This window comes from Squalius cephalus, assembly GCF_949319135.1.
Source record: "Squalius cephalus genome assembly, chromosome: 21".
NCBI classification, from domain to species: Eukaryota; Metazoa; Chordata; class Actinopteri; order Cypriniformes; family Leuciscidae; genus Squalius; species Squalius cephalus.
In genome coordinates this window covers 925,762-947,294 of record NC_137142.1, presented here as the reverse complement: position 1 = coordinate 947,294, position 21,533 = coordinate 925,762, and the positions used below count along the sequence as shown (strand labels likewise).

General features: G+C 44.4%; 1 protein-coding gene across 1 annotated transcript; it reads left to right on the top strand.

The window, feature by feature from the left end:
- Window positions 1-215: 215 nt before the first annotated feature.
- LOC307149242 (uncharacterized protein) lies at window positions 216-19,806 on the top strand. Its single transcript, XM_079855449.1, has 7 exons — window positions 216-278; window positions 8,461-8,570; window positions 10,324-10,437; window positions 11,126-11,182; window positions 11,343-11,501; window positions 16,484-16,597; window positions 18,346-19,806. Exons 2-7 carry the CDS (start codon window positions 8,463-8,465, stop codon window positions 18,382-18,384), a joined length of 591 nt encoding a protein of 196 aa, XP_079711575.1. The 5' UTR covers window positions 216-278; window positions 8,461-8,462; the 3' UTR covers window positions 18,385-19,806.
- The last annotated feature ends 1,727 nt before the right edge of the window (window positions 19,807-21,533 follow it).

Below are 21,533 nucleotides of genomic sequence, written 5' to 3'. Positions count from 1 at the left end.
TCTCTCATACTCTCTCCTCATGCTTCTTCTTTGCCAGACCGTATAGTTTTATGTGTAGTTGAGGAATGCCTTACAGCACTGAAATGTGTTTTTCTCTACTCTTCATGAAGTTGGCCATTGTTTCTGTGTTCTGAGCACAGATTTGACCTCTTTTCCCAAACATCCCGTAGTGACGCCCCATCCTTCCCTCCCTCTGTTTTCTTCTCTTTTTTCTTTCTCTTCAGCTCTTGCACAACTTCCTTGTTTTCATCTTGGTGGTTCATTACAGACTCATGCAGGTAATTGACAAGCTCTCTTTCACTGTTTGATTAGTTGCTTGTATTTGATACTCACAACATGCTCATGAACTTCAGTTACAGTTTGCTGAAATGTACATTTCTTTGTGAATGAATGTCAAAAATAGGAGACTTGATACAAATTGACTGGCAGACAGAAAAAGAAAAGGCTTTAAGGTTGGTATACAGTCCACAGGGCAGTCCAGTGTAAAGTCTTGAAGTTTGAAGGTTTGAAGCATTAGAATACTTCAGTGTTTGTGCAGCATCAATGACAAGTGGTTAAAGTTGCTTCATAATCGGTTGCTAGTGTGTTCAGGGAGGTTGTTAAAACACTATGCAGACAATACTGTGGTAAGTTACTTTTAAAAGTAATGAGTTATAACATTATATTTCTCCCTAAAGAAAGTAACTAATAGTTAATTTTTATTGAAAGTAATGTGTTTTGTTACTTTTGCATTGCTTTTTCTCATCTGGGCAGGACTGGCTTGTATGTTTTTTAATAAAAAAAATTGTTTGGCAAATGTAAAGTCCCTTTCACACCAGAAGTGAACTGAATAAGGTCAAATGCAAAGTCACTCTTGTACAGTAAAGGGCGCCACACAAACAAACCTTTCAGCGGCTCTGCCGTTCTGGACCACAGAAGAACAGGACGCAGGAGAAGTTCAACACTCTTACTTCAGCAATAAACACAAAAATGTGACGTTTAATAGTAATTTTTGCTCATTTGTATGGTTGAATTGGATCATCAAAGGTCAGTAGCAGAAACATTGGTTTATAAAGCGAGATTAAATGCATAAAGTACATTTGTGTTATTTAGCATATTTAATCATTGCAGGTTTCCGTAATATTCTGTTTGTATTTCACTGTTTTTATTAATTTTGAGGAATACTGAATCTGTTTTTGTGCAAGTGAGATGAGTAAATGCCTACACACATTTAGGGCCCTATCTTACACCCGGCACAATGCAGCGCCAAGCACGATGCAAGTGTTTTTTGTTAGTTTCAGCCCGACGCAATTATCATTTTCACGTCCTGCGCCACGTTGTTTAAATAGCAAATGCATTTGCGCCCATTTGTGCGCCCATGGGCCGCTGGTCTGAGAACGAGTGTGTGTTCTGGCGCATTGTTGGAGCGTTGCTAGTTTGAGGAACAGAAATAGACTGAGCCTTTGACCAACTGAAACCTGGTCTAAAGTCAATGGTGCAATATTTTTTTTTGTTATTTAAAGAGCGCGTTAGTAATGTGTGCCCATAGGCGGGTCCACAACGCAGGTACACTCCGCTTATTAAACACACAGGGACGCACAGCTTCACACAAACATGCCAAATATTTAAAATAAAAGGATTACAATGTAAAAGATTATTATTGTGTACATAAAGATATGGTGAATCCGGCTTGTCCCGTAGATGTTCTCCTTACGCACTTTAACCTTGCGCACGAGCAGATCCTTTTGTGCTCTGGAGACGGCTTCGGTCTTTCCACTATCAAATTCAATCATGTAAATAGCAAATCCGCCATGGCGCGAACGCAACTGGCATTTAAAGGGAATGGGAGAAGAGACTCTGATTTAACGCACGTAAATCCCAAAACACACCCATTACTCATTAAGAGAATAGGGACAACCCTTTTAGACCATGCGCCTGGCCTTGCCGTCGTTAAACTAGCAAAAGTAGATTCAGACACGCCCTAAATGAATTTGCACCGTGCGTTTTAGACCATGCGCTTAGATCGTTAAAATAGGGCCGTTAGTCTAGAAGTAGATCTAGCTTCACTAACTCGCACTGGCCCTGCGGTCAATACATGGGAAAACAAAGTAACTTGCATTACTTATTTGAAAAAGGAACTCAGATATTTAGTAGTAAATCTAAAAGTAATGTGTTACTTTACTAATTACTTGATAAGAAAAAGTAATCTGATTACGTTACAAAGTTACTTGTAACACGTTACCCCAACACTGACTATGGTGTTCCCTTTCGTAGTCACTCCGAGTTACGTCGGATGACGACGAATGGGGTTTCGCTTAGAAAGCCTATCATCTTCGAGTATATAAAACGAGCCAATGGCAATGAAATGCCATGGGTCTGCGGAATTTGCATAGCGTAACTCCGCCCCACCCTGGGGGTATATAAGGAAGTGCGCTGGCAACATGCAGATATGTTTTCGCTTCGGAGACAAGTTGATGTACTTCACTCCACAGCCAATCCTGAGATTCATCTCTCTTTCTCTTCGAGACGAGCCTCTCTCCAAGTGTTGGTGTGACAGCGAGTTCCAGCGAGTGCACATTCCCTGCTTATCTGTGCAGTGATTTGCCAGTGTTTGTGTGTTCTCTCCCTGGTCGCTTCAGCATTTGCGGAGAAATTCTAAAAGAGCTTGCACGCGGCACGTCTTTTTAAAGATGCCTCGCCCGTGCACTTCTGGTTGCGGTCTTCTCATTTCTGACTCTGATGGGCACAATCGCTGTCTTGTGTGTCTGGGTGTTGAGCACGCTAAGGCAGCATTTGTGTATGAGTCATGTTCCCATTGCGGGAACATGCCTATCGCACGGTTGCGGTCGAGACTCAATGACCTTTATGGTATGATATGGTATGATGGTATTCATATGGTATGAATGACCCTCATCCGCACCCCGATCTACGAGTACTTCTGGTACTTCGGCTGGCGGCCAGGGTGACCTGAGGGTTACGGTGTGGAACAGAGCGCCGACTATTCCACGCTCCACACCTCCCTCTACCACCGTGCAACCCGTGAGTGTTCCGAATGAGCCCGCGGTACAATCCTCGTCGGCACCCGACCCCAATGCCTTTATTCCTGGATGTGCATGAGGAGGTCACGAGCTCCTGGAAGGCACCCTTGTCTTCCCGTGATCGCTCGGCGACCTCCTCCGCCTTGCCTCCTCTCGATCAGGCGGCCGCCAAAGGGCACACTGGGGTTCCCCAGGTTGAATGCTCTGTTGCGATGCAACAGTGTCCTCAGAGTGCTTCTTCCCGTGGCGACCCAAAGCACTCCTCCAAAGCCTGTAGGTTCTCCTCCACCCTCGTGGCGAAGGCCTACAGAGCTGCGGGGCAGGCAGCCTCCTCACTGCATGCCATGGCGACGCTGCAGGTCTACCAGGCCCAGCTGTTGCGTGACATGCACGAGGGGAGGACTGACCCAGGGCTCTTTGATGAGTTGCGTGCCGCCACCGACCTCGCTCTCCGGGCGACAAAGGTGACCGCACGCTCGCTGGGTTAGGTGATGTCCACTTGTGTGGTCCAGGAACGACACCTGTGGCTCAACCTGGCCGATATACGGGAGGCCGAGCGGACCCGGTTCCTCGACACCCCCATATCCCAGGCTGGCCTCTTCGGCGGTGCAGTCGAGGACTTCGCCCAGCAGTTCTCGACTGCCCAGAAGCAGACTGAGGCTTTAAAACACGTCCTGCCCCGGCGGCCCGCTGCTCCGGCAGCGCAGCCGTCGGCACAGGTGCCTCAGTCTGCTCGCCGCCGAGGGCGCCCTTCGGCGGCTCCCACCCCTCCCGATCGGCCCCAGCAGCAAGCTGCTTCCGGGCCACGTCGTGGAGGAAGCCGCAGGAAGGCGCCACAGCCCTCTCCCGCCCCGCGCCCCGCTAAACGCCAGGCAAAACGGCGCTCCTGAGACGGGCTGCTCAGAGATGGCTTTGAGTTCTTTTCAGGAGACGGTAGCAGGGCCGCTCCTTCCGGAGGGCCGGGGGAGAATCCTTGGTTGTCCCACTCCCGCTGCTCGTCCCCCGACGGGCAGCACCCTATTGTGGTTAAAGAAGAACTCACTCTCCCATCTCTGAGCACACAGAGTTCTCGGATGACAGTGCGCGCCGCCCACGAGCCTCGCCACTCTCGTCCCCCTCTGTCGCCAGACCCCTGCCAGAGCACGCCCCCGTGGGACGCTGGTCCTCCCCTGGCCTCCTCTGGCAGGACGCGGCTAATGACCATGCCCCCGCACCGGGCCGCTATGCCACCCACGCCTGGGCCGGTCATTCCGCCTCGCTGCACCACCGAGGGTACGTCTGTGGTCCGTATGACCCCGTTGGTACAGTTTTTGGGAGCCTGGTTAGAGCTTCCCAGACTGTCCCGCTGGGTCGAGAGGACCATCAGGCTCGGCTACGCGATTCAGTTCGCGCGGCCTCCTCCCTGCTTCAGGGGAGTCCGCTTCACTATGGTCAGTGGTAATGCCCCTGTCATGAGAGCGGAGGTCGCCACCCTACTGGTGAAGGGTGCGATCGAGACTGTCCCTCCAGCCGAAATGAAGTCCGGCTTCTACAGCCCCTACTTCATTGTACCGAAGAAATCCGGTGGATTACGACCTATCCTGGACCTGCGGGTCCTGAACCGCTCCCTTCACAGGCTGCCGTTCAAGATGCTCACGGCCAAACGCCTTTTCGAATGCGTGCGGCCGCAGGATTGGTTTGCAGCGATCGACCTGAAGGACGCCTACTTCCATGTCTCCATTCTTCCTCGACACAGACCTTTTCTTCGGTTTGCTTTCGAGGGGCAGGCATACCAGTACGCGGTTCTCCCTTTCGGGCTAGCCCTGTCTCCTCGCATCTTCACGAAGGTCGTCGAGGCAGCCCTTGTTCCCCTACGGGAACACGGGGTTCGCATCCTGAATTATCTCGACTGGCTGTAACTAGCTCACTCTCGAGACCAGGTTTGCGAACACAGGGACTTAGTGCTCCGGCACCTAGCTCGTCTGGGCCTTCGGGTCAACTGGGAGAAGAGCAAACTCTGCCCCGTGCAGAGGATCTCTTTTCTCGGTATGGAAATCGACTTGGTCGCCATGTGCGCGCAGCTTACGAGCGAGCGCGCGCAGTCACTGCTAACTTGTCTTCGTCAATTCGACGACAAGAGTGCGGTTCCACTGAAATTATTTCAGAGGCTCCTGGGGCATATGGCATCCGCAGCCGCAGTAACGCCGCTCAGGTTACTTCATATGAGACCGCTTCAGCTTTGGCTTCACGATCGAGTCCCGAGGTGGGCATGGCAACACGGCACGCTCCAAGTCCCAATGACTCCAGCCTGCCGTCAGACCTTCACCCCGTGGACGAACCTCAGTTTTCTACGGGCCGGAGTGCCCTTAGAACGAGTTTCCCGGCATGTTGTTGTATCAACCGATGCCTCCACCATGGGCTGGGGTGCCATGAGCAATGGACATGCTGCCGCGGGCTCCTGGACAGGACCCCAGCGCCTTTGGCATGTCAATTGCCTCGAGTTGTTGGCTGTACGCCTTGCCCTGCACCGCTTCCATGCGTTGCTCAGGGGTCAACACGTATTAGTCCGATCAGACAATACCGCGACTGTAGCGTACATCAACCGTCAAGGTGGTCTGCGCTCCCGCCGTATGTCACAACTCGCTCGCCACCTCCTCATATGGAGTCAGAAGCATCTGAGGTCGCTTCGAGCCATTTATATCCCGGGAGACCTGAACCAGGCGGCCGACGAGCTGTCTCGGCTTCGGCCTCTCGCTGGAGAATGGAGACTCCATCCCCAGATGGTTCAGCTGATTTGGGATCAGTTCGGGGACGCACAGGTAGACCTGTTTGCCTCCCACGACTCGTCCCACTGCGACCTGTTTTATTCCCTGACCAAGGGCACGCTCGGCACGGATGCACTGGCACACAGCTGGCCGCGGGGCCTCCGCAAGTATGCGTTTCCCCCAGTGAGCCTTCTTGCGCAGACTTTGCGCAAGATCAGGGAGGACGAGGAGCAGGTCATTTTGGTTGCCCCGTATTGGCACAACCGCACCTGGTTCCCAGAACTAGTACTCCTCGCGACAGCACCTCCCTGGCCAATTCCTCTGAGGAAGGACCTGCTTTCTCAGGGACGGGGCACCTTATGGCACCCTCGTCCCGATCTTTGGAACCTCCACGTGTGGCTCCTGGACGGGACGAGGTAGGTTTGAGTACCAGCGGTGGTGGCTACCATCACTTCCGCTAGAGCATCGTCCACGAGACATGCCTATGCGTTGAAGTGGAACCTCTTCGTCAACTGGTGTTCTTCTAAACATCTAGAACCCACGAAATGCCCGATCAGTGTCGTGCTTTCCTTCCTGCAAGAAGGGTTGGAGTGAAGGCTGTCTCCCTCCACCCTGAAAGTGTATGTTGTCGCCATTGCCGCACATCACGATGCAGTTGATGGTAAGTCCTTGGGAAAGCACGACCTGGTCGTCAGGTTCCTGAGGGGAGCGAGGAGACTGAATCCTCCTCGTCCTCCCCTCGTACCCTCTTGGGACCTCTCAGTGGTTTTAACTGCCCTGCAGAGTGCTCCCTTTGAGCCTCTGCAATCAGTGGAGCTTAAGTTCCTGTCAATGAAGACAGCGCTCCTGGTTGCTTTGGCCTCCATCAAGAGGGTAGGGGACCTGCAGGCATTTTCGGTTGACGAAGCGTGCCTGGAATTCGGGCCGGCTAACTCTCACGTGATCCTGAGACACCGGGCTGGATATGTGCCCAAGGTTCCCACCACACCCTTTCGAGACCAGGTGGTGAACCTGCAAGCGCTGCCCTCGGAGGAGGCAGACCCAGCCTTGGCACTGCTCTGTCCAGTACGCGCACTCCGTGCCTACTTCGACAGAACGCAGTGTTTCAGGACCTCAGACCAGCTCTTAGTCTGTCATGGTGGGAAGCTGAAGGGAAAGGCTCTCTCCAAGCAAAGGTTGTCTCACTGGATAGTGGACGCCATTGCTTTGGCATACCAGCAGCAAGGTCGACCATGCCCCCTTGGTGTGACGGCCCACTCCACACGGAGTGTGGCATCCTCTTGGGCTCTAGCGCATGGCGCCTCGCTAACAGACATCTGCAGAGCTGCAGGCTGGGCGACACCTAACACATTCGCGAGATTCTACAATCTCCGAGTGGAGCCAGTTTCTTCTCATATACTCGCTTCAACTAGCCGGTACTAGATTCTGCTCAGGTGTCTTCGCTTGCTCGCCATTCCTCTCCACGGACTGGATACGTGCGATATTCTCCTCAGGTGAGCCTAATAAGCCCTGAGTCTCCTCCAGCGCTGACGACGTCAATGCCAGAGTTATGCCACCGGCAGCTTTCGCGCTTGACTAGGTGCCTCCATGTGCATGGTCCCCCCTCTGGGTGACCCCCACATGTGTATTCCACTGTAAGCCTCTCTGAGCATGTGTCTTTCCCTTGGCAAGCCACCTTGCCACCCCTGGGGTTGAAATATTCCACCTGCGGCTGGACACCCCAGTGATTCTCCATATGCAGCCCCCCGGGGTCATATGTGTATTCCAAGTCCCCCCCTTCGGGCTGGGCATAATTGCATATTTCCACTGAGATATGCTTCCCAGTGTACCTTGGTATTCCTGTGTTAAGTAGGAGTCCTTCATCCGTGCCAGTCTCACGACAGGGAGTTCAGACTTACGCAGGGCACTGGAAGACAGTCGAGAGGTGGCGTGATTAGACTGGGAACCCCATTCGTCATCATCCGACGTAACTCGGAGTGACTACGAAAGGGAACGTCTACGGTTACGTATGTAACCCTGGTTCCCTGAGTAGGGAACGGAGACGTTACGTCTCCCTGCCACTTCCGCTGTACCGCTGGAACGCTTGAGTTCAGTCTCGGCTCCTCAGCGAAGACATATCTGCATGTTGCCAGCGCACTTCCTTATATACCCCCAGGGTGGGGCGGAGTTACGCTATGCAAATTCCGCAGACCCATGGCATTTCATTGCCATTGGCTCGTTTTATATACTCGAAGGTGATAGGCTTTCTAAGCGAAACCCCATTTGTCGTCATCCGACGTAACGTCTCCGTTCCCTACTCAGAGAACGAGGGTTACATACGTAACCGTAGACGTTCTAGGTGGTTACTAGGGCATGTGGACAAGAGGAATAGCACACTAAGACTGGCTTCAAACAGCTTGCTTTAGAGTGTTAGAGTTAGTATGAGATGTGTTGAGATAATGCCTAATATTTTCCCCAATTAGAGCTTGTGGAAAGGCTTGAGTAAAGCTGTTGTTATAACTGTGCTGCAGTGATGGTGGAGGGTCCAGTTGTGGAAAGGCTTGAGTAAAGCTGTTGTTGTAACTGTGCTGCAGTGATGGTGGAGGGTCCAGTTGTGGAAAGGCTTGAGTAAAGCTGTTGTTGTAACTGTGCTGCAGTGATGGTGGAGGGTCCAGTTGTGGAAAGGCTTGAGTAAAGCTGTTGTTGTAACTGTGCTGCAGTGATGGTGGAGGGTCCAGCAGCCACAGGAGCGCCGGAGCCGATCAGCATGGTGACGGGCGGCAGTAAACCTGTGCACCGCTTCCTCAAAGGACAACCCAAGTGTATTGGAGTGAGACACACAACACCATCCTTTCAGATGAAGAAAACTATTCAAGCACAGATCAATCAGGAATCATCCAAATAAATAAACCTAATTCAAAGGGGAAACAAGATTATTTTTATGACTCCACTCGCAGATATGTTTCCTTGTTTTAAGCAAATACTCACTAAATTTCACGGTTTCACTTTATTTTGATGGTCCCTTTAACACATTCTGTTGACTATAAGTAAAGTTGCGCCTACATGTCTACTGACTCTCATTAGAGTGTTAGTAGACTGGGGGTTAGTAGAATAAGTTGACATGTAGTTGCAAAGTTGCTTATAGTCAGTAGAATGTCTGTAGGAGGAACATCATAATAAAGAGTTAGCAGATATTAAAGGATTAGTTCACTTCAGAATTAAAATTTCCTGATGATTTACTCTCCCCCTCGTCATCCAAGATGTCCATGTTTTTCTAACTTCAGTCGAAACCAAATTAAGGAAATTAAATAAATAAAAATTATTTAAAAAAATTATTACAATTTTAAGGAAAACATTCCAGGATTGTTCTCCATATAGTGACTTCAATGGGTTCCAACGGGTTTGAAGGTCCAGATGTGAGTTTCAGTGCTGCTTCAAAGTCTCGACACGATCCAGCCAAGGAATAAGAGTCTTATCTAGACAAACCATCGGACATTTTATAACAAAAATAAACATTAAATACTTTTAATGTGTCGCATCACAGCTAGTGCAAGACCAGCATTTGTGGTTAAAAGTATATAATGTTTATTTTGTTATAAAATGTCCGCTGGTTTGTCTAGATGAGACTCTTATTCCTCGGCTGGATCGTGTCGAGACTTTGAAGCTGCACTGAAACTCACATCTGGACCTTCGACCCGTTGGACCCCATTGAAGACACTATATGGAGGAACATCCTGGAGTGTTTTCCTCAAAAACCTTCATTTCTTTTCGTCTAAAGAAAGAAAGATATGAACATCTTGGATGACCAAGATGTAAATTATCAGGAAATATTAATTCTGAAGTGAACTACTTCTTTAAGCAGGCAGTCTACTAATACTCTATGAGAGTTAGTTCACATGAAGTTGCAAAGTTACTTATAATCAACAGAATGTTCAAAGTGGACCATCTAAATAAAGTGTTACCAATTTCACTGATTCACTAATAATTTTTTTTTTTTTATGTAAGTACATAGTAGTTAAAGACACCTAATATAAAGTGTAATCAAACATATTAATTGAACTCACAGTGCTATTATAATAGCAGCAGGATGTGCGAGTCTTCACAATGGAAACCTGATTATTGGCACTTATAAGGATATCTTCTTCCACAATGTATCTCTTTTTAAAATGAATATTATCTGATTGCATTACACAAATGTGCAAAAGTAACACAGATTCATAACATTTATTAAACGCAAAACAATGAAATAGCAAACATGGAACAAGGTAGCATGACCTTGTGATAACATCTGCATGCAAGACCATTTTTTTTTTTCAACTATTTGTCCACTGCTGTTTCCCTTCCATTACTGATGAAGATGAGCAATATTACTGATGAAGATGAGCAATATTACTGATAAAGATGAGCAATATTACTGATGAAGATGAGCAATATTACTGATGAAGATGAGCAATATTACTGATGAGCAATATTACTGATGAAGATGAGCAATATTACTGATGAAGATGAGCAATATTACTGAGAAGCAGAATTCTAAGAGACGTTTCACATGTGATTGTCCTTTTCCATGTGTCCGGTGTAAGACTGTGCTGGTGATGATGGCCGTATCCATGATCATGTTTGCAATCACCATGAATGTGCAGTCCGATGCGATGACCTCGGCAGACATGTACACCCCCTTCTGGCTCGGGATCCTGGTATGTTCTCTTCTGACTATATTAGCATGCTTTGCCTTGAAAGATCTTTCATTACTTCTAAGAAAACTTCTAAGGCCACAACCAACTACACTAATGAACTACACCTCTACAAAACTAGCCTTATGTTGCAAAACAAAATCATTGGATTGGATCCCCACATTTGAAAATCACTGGTCTACAGATTAAACATGAGATTATTCCACTCATAAAAGTCAAAAATGTTCTAATCGTAATGTTACTTTTACAACTGACCAAATGCAAATCTGCTACATCAGGTACAACTTGCATTGCTTGCATTTCATTTTAGTTCATTTTACAATTTAACTGAAATGGTATATCATTTCACTTTAGTAAAAAAACATTTCACTCACAACAATGTGTAAATGCAAAAAGATGTCAGTCATTTAACACAAACGTTAACCAATTTAAAAGAAAATTCTAAACATTAATTAAAATGGGTATGCATCGTACATCAAACATCTAAACAATTTATCAAATTCAAATACAAAATGTGTAAACCTGAATATAATAATGTTAACTACATTTTATATGTTACTGTTTTGAATTCATGCTTCATGCACTTTAAGTAATTCGTTCAAATTAAGAGATGAACTGTTTGAATCTGTGTGTATTATAATAGTATTTAGCAATAGTTGAATACTAAATGTCTTACCTTTTTTTTTTGCAGCTCTTTATCTGTGGCGTTTTGTATATACTGGGTGAACGCAACCCCTCCAAAAAGATTGTAAGTGTCTGTTTAACCTTTGTGTTTCACTGTTTGTACTCATGAATAATTTTGAGAATGCTTGTGTCCAAACTACACAATTTTCTCTATTTAAAGTGTAATATTAATATTCTTAAATGTGTTTGATGTTTTGTTTGTATTCTGAACTGATTGCTCTCAGATCACAGCCATCCTTGCTCTGAGTATCATCTCAACCATTGGAGTGTTCTGGGCTTGCGTGGACTTCATCAAATCCATCGCTGGGATCCATCACACATATTGGCATCATTTGAGTGAAAATCAAACAGAGGAGGAGCGACAACATCTCGAACAACATTATGTGAGGGTCTTCATTGATTTAATACTGCTCTGTCATTAATGAATAACTACACAGGAACAAATGATTAACACCATATTGACAACACTCTGATTAAAGAACTTGTAAGTAATAGCACTCAGTTAAAAAATAATAATAATAATTCATACCTCTAAGATTACAAAGAAGTACTATGTACAGGTTCATAATTAATGAGAGTAATGCACAATGTATAATTAATTCTAAAGTAAAGTCATGCTAACCTAAGAGTAATTAGTCAAGGATAACCAAATCCTTCGGAAGGAATTACTAATTATTTGGAACACTATTCTAAAGTGAAGATCATGGTAACCCACTAGTAATGACCCAAGTATTACCAAATCTGTCAGGAGCCATTACTATCCAAAACTGTACAAAAACCACTTGACTTTTTATCTAGTGTGATGAAAGTTCAGGCCAGAGTCTGCTGAAGCAGGACGGCAGCTTTGATTGTGGGTTGCCGGTGCGCAGAGTAGAGGAAGACATCTATTATTTACAATTACGCCCGCCGTCTCTGTTTAGCACCTTACGGCTCTTGGCAAGGCATATGTGAAGGCAAGACAGGCCTGTGTGTCCCGGCACACCACGAAACCCATTAGGGCTGTCACTTTTGTGAAAAAATCTGTTCGATTTTTGAGACATAAGTGTTCATTGAATAGATTGTAAAATCGATTTTCCATGTCTAAAGATGTTTCCATTTTAAACGCCAAATTTAGGCAAATCCACGGACAACTAACAGGCATTAGGACGAACGTAAAGAGGGCGCTGGAGACGCACACAAGCAATATTTCTGATGATTTTTGGCGTGAAGTTTCGTGCACAATGACAAACAGGAGTGCAGCATTCTCGAAAAACAATAAGCCATAATATAAATGAGAAACATTACTGCAGTCTTCAACATGGCTGAAATGTCAAACAAATTTCGCCTACGTAGGCAATTGTAGATCATAGCCTGAATCTGAATCTGAGACTGTCTGAATACTGGCAGAATTCACATTTTTTGTGGTAAAAAGAGACACAGAAGTATAATCTGCTGTTATGTGTGTGTGTGTCAGAGCCTGCAGTTGCTGTGTGACGCGCGTTCGCTGCGGGCGTATCGTGACGAGCTGGACGTGCTCCGAGAGAAGGCCGTTAAAATCGATTCCCTATTTTCGTTTTCGAAACTTGTGTTGGTTGGTCTGATTGATTGTGCAATCGATGTTCGAACGTAAAGTGACAGCTCTAAAACCCCTGAAGTCTCTGCTCAGCAGTGCTGCCGGAGGGTGGTGCTCTGTCGAGACAAACAGGCATGCCGGCGCGTTTCCAGTAAAGATTCCTTCAGATTAGGTTGTAGGATCGGCATATGTCTGAGGACCCCCTTCTCCTGGCCCCCAAGGTGAGTGGCGTTGGTCAGTGGCTGTGAACGGAGGTTTACCGTCTCTCTTTCTCTGATCGGATATCCTGAAATTATCTTTTTCCAAGGTTGAGCTATATTCTCCCCTATGTTAGGATTTGAAGTAGAATTGTAGGTATTGTATAGATTCCCTCTTCTTAGTTTCCCTCCCCAACTACTGTTCTGTCTTGAAGTAGGGATGTATGCTCCCCTTTGGATGGGTGCTCTATAGGCCTCTATAGCATGACCTGAGTGTGTATCCCTCCTTGTTATCTCTTAGTTAGCGCTGGAGTAAACCACTAGCTATAGTTGGTCATGGAGAAGTGCCTATGTTTAAATCAGGGTTGAGCTGCCCTCCCACAGTGTATTTGGGTTTGTAAGTAGAGCATAAGCTCCCCTGCGGCCTCCTTGGGTTTGGAGAATGGTGATTGAGTTATTGGCAAACTGCAGCCTACCTTTCTTTTGTTTGTCTCCCTTTCTGAATAGTACTAAAGACATATTCCCCCTTTGGGTGGCCCTAAGGGTTGATGCTGGGTAAATGAAATTAGTGGGAAAGAAAGCTGCACACCCTGTGGTCTGTGTGGGTCCTAACGCCCCATAGTGACGGGGACACTATACTGTCAAAGAGCACCGTCCTTCAGATGAGATGTTAAACCGAGGTCCTGACTCTCTGTGGTCATTAAAAATCCCATGGCACTTCTCGTAAAGAGTAGGGGTGTAACCCCGGTGTCCTGGCCACATTCCCTCCAATGGCCCTTTCTAATCATGGACTCCTAATAATCCTTCCATTGAATTGAACTTTTCCACCAAGGCAGTGCTGGTGCCGGTTCGTAGCCGGTGCCTACTCGCGAACCAGTTCTTTGTGTTTCGACAGAGAACCGGTTCTCGGCCAGGAAAAGCGGCACCAACTCTTTGCTGGACTAGAGCCGCTCTTTTACCACGTCATGCTGACGTCGGGGGCGGGGGGCGGGGGTACTGTCGAACTTCCTCTCGAACGTAACCTCCGTCTATAGTAATCCAGACGAGCAGCACAAATGTGTTCTACACGTCTTCTTCTGACCCCGATATAGGATCGCAAAGCCAAGAGAAACATTTGAAGAAAGACGATGTAGTCCGCCATTGTAATTGTTATGCTTGAAGTTGGCGAAAGCTAAGACGTATGGCAACGTACACAGTGACGTAACGACGTCGTTCGCTGGGCTCTCTAGTCAGTGGAAAAACAAACAGGTTCTTTAAAAGGTTCGCAAGTTGAACCAACTTTGAACCAGCACCAGTTCCGAACCAGTTCTTTTTTGGTGGAAAAGGGGTAACACTGGTGGTGGTTGAGGAGAGATTCCCTGATATGATTGTAAAGTGCATTGGGTGTACAGTAGTACATATGAAAGCACTATATAAATGCCTCATTCATTCATTCATTCATTCAAGTAGGGAGACATGCTACCTTTGGATGTGTATGAGCTGCTCTCCCCCAGTTACATTGGGCTATTTAAGTAGGGCCGAAGCTCTTCTGCGACTCATTTGTGATGTAACTGGGGGAGAGCAGCTCATACACATCCAACCCTGTGGTTTAGAGCCTGGGTGAGGAGAGGTATCGGGTAAACGGCATTATGTTGTGTTCTTGTTTGCCTCACTTTCCTGAATAAGGGTAAGGATGTATGTTCCCCCTTGGATGAGTGGCAATACCGAAGATTTTAGCTTGGGCAGGAATATAAGTGGTTACCCACTTTTTGTCTATACTGAGGTTTTTATCACCTCGCATGCTCCCTTCGGTAGGCCGCTCAAGAGAGAGAGCAGGGCGGACGGAACGGTAGTTCACAAGGGTCCCTCTTTCTTGTTGACCTCCCTCCCCAACTGCTTTTGGGTCTTGAAGGAGGGATGCAAGCTCACCTTTGGTTGGGTGCTTCTATAGGTCTCCTCAGTATGATCAGTGTTCAAAAATCGAGTAGAGATAGATTACCCAGGGTGTCCCTCGTTGTTATTGTTGCATTCTAGAGTTTAGCCATTAACAATAGTGGGTCCTGGAGAAGATCCTTTACTCAAGTCAGGGTATGAGCTGCTCTCCCCTATTTATACTAGGGTCTTCAACTAGAGCAGAATCTTCCCCGTGGTTTCCTTGCGGTTTTAAGTTTGGGTGACAAGAGTTTTGGGCAAATTATTATATGCCTTCTCTTGTTTGCCTCCTTCCTCAAAAGCGAACGGTTGTATGCTCCCCCTTGAATGAGTGGTAATACTGAAGATATATGTAGTTGGGAATGCTCCCTAAGAGCCCTGTCGAAGTACTGGTGAGATATACAGAGCATAGCTGAGGCTATGTTGGGTATTTTTCCCTTAGAGCTCTGCTCCTGGGGTCTCATAAGGCTGAGGTCTGTCCCACAAGGGCGGGAGGGAGGTATAACAGCTGGGAATTCCCTGACTATAGAGAATAGAAGCTTGGGGATTTTCTCCTAGTATCTTGGGATATTGGCTTAGGAAGTAGTGCCACTATACGAGATTCATGGGATGCGCCCATGGGGTTGAAGTGCTTCTGACTCTGGATGAGTATCCGTAGAGTCAATTTATGCTATGGCCACAAGGTATGTGCATCACAGCTTAGTGAAGCAGCACTTCTTCAGCACGGCGTAGTGGGAATTGGTTCCCCATAGCATCAACTCTATGACACAGCATCGAAGTTACACTTCGAAAGGGAACGTCTCCCTTGGGCTTGTCTGCAAGTCTTCTTTAGACAAAAGAGTTGATTACGTGTAACTAAGCCAGCCTTTTGTACTCGCGGGCTCTCCACATGTGACGTCACGGACTGTCGTCTGCCTACGCAAACCCAGTGATAGAGGTGTGTATGTTCAACCACACTCTTACAAATAAAGGTGCTTTAATGGCATTGATGGTCACACTAAGAAAAAGCTGTTTCTTTTAAGAACTGATCACTGAAACATTCTTTGTGGAACCAGAAGTGGTTATTTTATTGCATTGCCGTGAAAACCCCCTTTATTTTTAAGAGTGCATTGAGTGAGTATACAGAATGAGGCAGATGTTATTAATTAAGTCCGCCGAGGTTTTATACTTCTATTGCATTGCTGTGAAAACTCCCTTTTGCAACCTTTATTTTTATGCATGTGCAGTTTTAATAAATTTAAAAAAGTTACTACACTCTGCTCCGAAAAAACAGTGCGAACAACTAGAAGTGTCACAAGGCGGGAGTGTAGCGCGTACGTGAATGAGTGTCTAGAGTTGGATTGTACTCTAATGTGCCTAAGATGCTACTGAACTGTGTAAGTGTGTTTGCTGGAGAGGGAGGTAAATGGGCTGATGGCCTCCCTGTTTCTGTTTTTTGCAAACCTGTTTGTTTGTAATTACAATGGACATCACTTTATCCATAATCCTGTGAAAGTTCTATTTTAAAATCGTTTTATTTTATTTTATTTTATTTCCTGCCCAGGGACTACAGGTGGAAATTAGCAATTGTTGCTATAACCTGGCCCAAGACATATTCTCTTGTTTAACAAGTTTAATGTTTATTTGTGCATTGTCCCTGTTTCAAATAAAACAAATTCCATTCCATTCCACTATATGAACAGAAACTCTCGTTTCTTTTTCACAGATGGCCGTCGAAAAGATAGAGCGAGTGTTCTTCTGTCACAGCTTGATAGGAGGGAGTCTGCTCATTACCATGACGTTCTTCGCCCGGGCAGCGCTGCGATCCAGCAGGACTCAGGTAACCTCAGTTCCTCTGTCAAACTCTCAGAAGAAACGCTTCTATATCGACGGTTCTGTCAGGCGCTTCATATATATCATCTTTTAGGGATTCCTTTATGGATTTAGTTTTAATTCATTAATTTTGTTTTAATTCAATTTTATTTTTTAATTACATTTTATGAATTAAACAGCTCGTAAACATACTTTATTTCTGGAAAAATTTAAATAACCTGTTAAACATAAAAAGAATTATGCAATAATTTAAGACATTTCTCTGTATATAGAATCTTTTTGGCATAAAGTGTTCTTTAAAACTGAGTGCTCTTTTCTGATTGGGTCGTGGAAAGCTGGAGAAAGAAAGAAAGAAAGAAAGAAAGAAAGAAAGAAAGAAAGAAAGAAAGAAAGAAAATGACAAAAGTACAATTACCAATGTTGTGCATTTAATAATCATGAAAAGGGTAAGACTTTAATGATGGTTTAATTTCCTAACATTAGTTAATGCATTAACTAACAATGGACTAATAATGAGCAATATTTTTTTTTTGCAGCATTTGATAACTAATGTTATTATATCAAATCTTATTGTAAAGTGTTACCATAAGTTAATTTAGTTAATTTACAAAGACTGCATTAAGAGGTGAACCAGAGTGTAAATCAACATTCCTTTTCTTTACATTAATGCAATGTGTACTTTATAATACAATACACAACTCTGGAATATTTGAATCACAGTATTCATCAATAATTCAACAATAGCTCAGCTGGGAAACCTTTGTTTCCAACATAGTCTCTTCAAGTAAACTAAAACTAGTAAAATCATTTAAACTCGAATCAATATTTCATATCCAATTTATTTATTTTTTTTGCTAAGCATAAGATAATGGGCCCTATTTTAACGATCTGAAACGACTCTTGCGCCCGACGCAAATGGTCTGAAGACGCTTCATTACTCATAGGTGTGGTTTGGGCGTAACGTGAAATAAACCAATCAGAGCGTCATCTCACATTCCCTTTAAGAGCAGGCGCGCTTGTTCCATGGTGGATTGCTATTATAACGGTGGATTTGCCAGGAGCGGTTCACAGCCGAGGAGACCGACGTTCTCGTCAGGGCCGTAAAACACAGAGAAGTGACATTGGGGATGGAGAAACACACCCAGATTAGCTTCGGTTAAACAGGCGTATGATAATTTGGGTAAATGTGTAAGCTAGATTTATGCCTATTTTTCACATCTTCATGGACACAACAATGATTTCCCTCGTGTGTTAATATTTTTCCTTGTAATAATGTATGGTTTTCTAAAAATGAGAACTGCTGTGTCTGTGTAGATGAGAAAAGCAAAGTGTGTGTGTGTTGTGCACACGCTACATTATGGCCAAGCATGCGCCCTTAAAATAGCCGCTGACTTTAGACGAGGTTTCTCCTGGTCAGTGGCGGAATTGTTTTCTGAAACTGCAAAATAGCACCAGGGAACGTTTGCGCCGGAACACGCCTCCTCTTTTCGCTGAACCGCCCCCGGGAGCGCAAGTTCATTCCCTAATTTACCGACGTGCGTCTGTGGAGGGAAAAGTCCGCTGTGCGCGGGTGCAAAATAGGAATGAAACATGCGTCGCTGTACAAAGTCAGTTGCGCTGGGTGCGAGATAGGGCCCTGTGCATCATAATCACACTGTCAGGATTTATTTTGCCATAATGACCGGCTGGCTGAACTTTTTCCTGACACTATTCATCATTTGATAATGTTTATGGATGATTTCCTGGTCTCTGCAGGCCGTTGTGGTCATGAGGAACCTTCCGTCAGCGGAGTGAGCAAACGCAGATCATCTGAACATCACCTCATGTCCGTGAAGAAGGAGCCGGCGTATTTCACTGATAATCCACTGTGATCTTCAGAATTGCATAGAGTATATGGTAACGGGCATTAGAATGTAGTGTCTCTTTTTAGTGTTACTAATGCCATTGTTTTGTTCTGAGACTTACAATATAAAACAGCCATCAGTGTTCTTGTTTTCCAGTACAAATATCTAAACATTTTTAAATCAGGATACATTTATTCAAGAAACAAAATGGTTTCCCTTTGAATTAAATTCATTGGCAGATATTTGTTCTTGTTTTAAGTTTAAACTAAATTTTGATACATTTTTCATAAAACAAGATTTAAAGGGATGGTTCGGAGTAAAATCAGCCTAGGGTCCTTTGCACCATGACCTTAGCGCCTGCACTAAACCATCGGCTGATCTCTCTAGATAAGCTCTAACTTTAATAATGTTCAGCCAAGGGGAAAAGGCTTCTGGGGGGTGTTCGGCTCGAGGTCATGGTGCAAAGGACCCTAGGCTAATTCTACTCCGATTCCCTTTAATATCTGAAGTAATTTTGCTTATCTTGATTTAAAATAATGTAAACCTATTTGTTTGCAGTGTAAAAAAAGCAAAGCAATTTACTATTTTTCAATTCACATTAACTCAGAAACACACACTGAATCTTGGCTATTTACTGTGAAGACATTTATCACTCGTTGAACTTATTATACTTATTATGCCACTTATTAAGGTCAACCGCTCATATACGGTCTCATATACATCTTTATATTGGCAGATATACACGACTCACATCATAAACATTTCCTAAACGTCTGACACACACTGCAAATACATATTCCAAATGAAAACACCAATCTTACAGTGATAATGCATATTTAAACGTAACATCGGTCTCTGTGATCTGATCATAAGTGCTAAATACAGATAAAAAAGTTTTGTGATCCAGTCCATATTAATTCAGTTTAAGTATAACACTTTTCACAATACATATAGTTTAAAGCAGCTTTACAGAAAATGCTTGTTTCAATGTTATAATCGAGTGTTGTGTTATCAGTCAGAGATGAGCGTGTGCAGTGATGTGCAGATATGATATAACACACGTTATGTGGTTTGTTAATGTCATGTATTCAGTTAAACAGACACAGCGAATATGTTGCAATTACAACTTGTGCTTGTAATGATTACAAGATATATATAGATATATTATATATATATAATCCGCAGAAACATCTGAATCTCCACATTATCATCATATATATCTTCACACTTGATCAAAGCACTATATTCTGTCCCAGAAATCTTTGACTTTAATATACTTGTTTTTTATGTGTATTTAAGGTGATTTTTATTTTCACATTTGTCATTTTGTATTTAGTTTGTGCACTTGATTAAATAATCAGGCATGGCAATATATGATGATGATGATGAATTTTATTTATAGTGCACTATACATTTGACATCAAATCTCAAAGTGCTACAAGGATCAAACAAATAGAAAATAAATAAAAACAAATAAAAAACTAAAACAAATACACAGACACTTAAAAATATATTCTCTACTTCTGGATTCAACTGACACAAACACTACAATATCACAACGTGGAAAACGTAGTTCCCACAAAGACTGTTTCCCCAACAATGATCCTAGATGTAGGAAAGACCTGCTTTAAGGCCTCCTGAAATCAAAATGTAAGTTTTTTAGTATGAATCTGTTATAGCCTTAAATGGCAACTCTCGCCAAATGCAACCTAGGCTCTTTTTGTTAATCTACCCGAGGCAAACTGTCGTGTAAAAGCATAATTAGAATGGAAACGCCACTTTTAAGTTTGACCATATTTTTGTTTTAGGTTAATGCCTTGTGAATGGGAGTGAATGGGGCACGACTATGATAGCATCAAAAATCGCTATTTTTAAACACTAATGCGGCTCGACACAACATGAAACTGTGCTGAAGTGTCACCAGCGGCTCTACACATGAACTCCAGCACTGAGAACAGTGTGTGTGTGCACAGAGTTTACTAAAGAGAACTCACTGTGTTTCCGTCCGCCGGCATTTTGTCAGTCAAAAATAGTCGATTTCTGAATGCGAATGAACTGACTCTGAATTTTAGTATTGTTTCTTATATGAGGATCCTTTTTCAAATACAAGGTCAATATTAATTTTCACTAACGAGAAAACAACAAATTATCCGTGAATTTATATTGAACTAAGCTTTAGGAGCTTTCCATCTTTACTCTCCTCCGTTACGGAGATCGACTAGTTTTGACTGATGAAATGCCGGCGGACGGAAACACAGTGAGCTGATCAAAATCTTTCTCTTTAGTAAACTCTGTGTACACACACACTGTTCTCAGTGCTGGAGTTCATGTGTAGAGCCGCTGGTGACACTTCAGCACAGGTTCATGTTGTGTCGAGCCGCATTAGTGTTTTAAAATAGCCATTTTTGATGCTATCATAGTCGTGCCCCATTCACTCCCATTCACAAGGCATTTAACCTAAAACAAAAATATGGTCAAACTTAAAAGTGGCGTTTCCATTCTAATTATGCTTTTAAACGAAAGTTTGCCTCGGGTAGATTAACAAAAAGAGCCCAGGTTGCATTTTGGCGAGAGTTGCGCTTTAAGGTTATTAATGAACTGGTGTGCTCCAAAACAATGACGAAATCCGCATTAATGAGATACAAGCATTCAAAACTTACAGTCTCTCACTTCCGCTAAAAGGATCAGGAATTTTTATGACATCACCGTGACTTCAGCTTCTCATCACATCTTCTGTCCAATCAGATGCTCTAGAATCTGAAGCTCCGCCCCCTCTGCTATAAACACCACCTGGCCGAAGCCACCGTTGACACGGAGCATTATGGGTTGGAGTGAGATGTTATATATATATGTGTTCGTAACCTTTGGACGCACAGGACAATACTGTACGGAAGTGTTTCTTGGGGAAAAACCTGACGCACATATAAATTCACATCTGTCACAATCACATTAATCTTTCTTTTCCCCTTGCAGTTTAAGCGGTTCACACAGAACGTGTTTTTCCATTGCACTACTTTTCCATTTTTTTTCCAATGTAAACACTCGCTGGACGGACGTCTTTAACCGCTTCGAGCTCGACGTGGCGTTCGGGTCATCGTT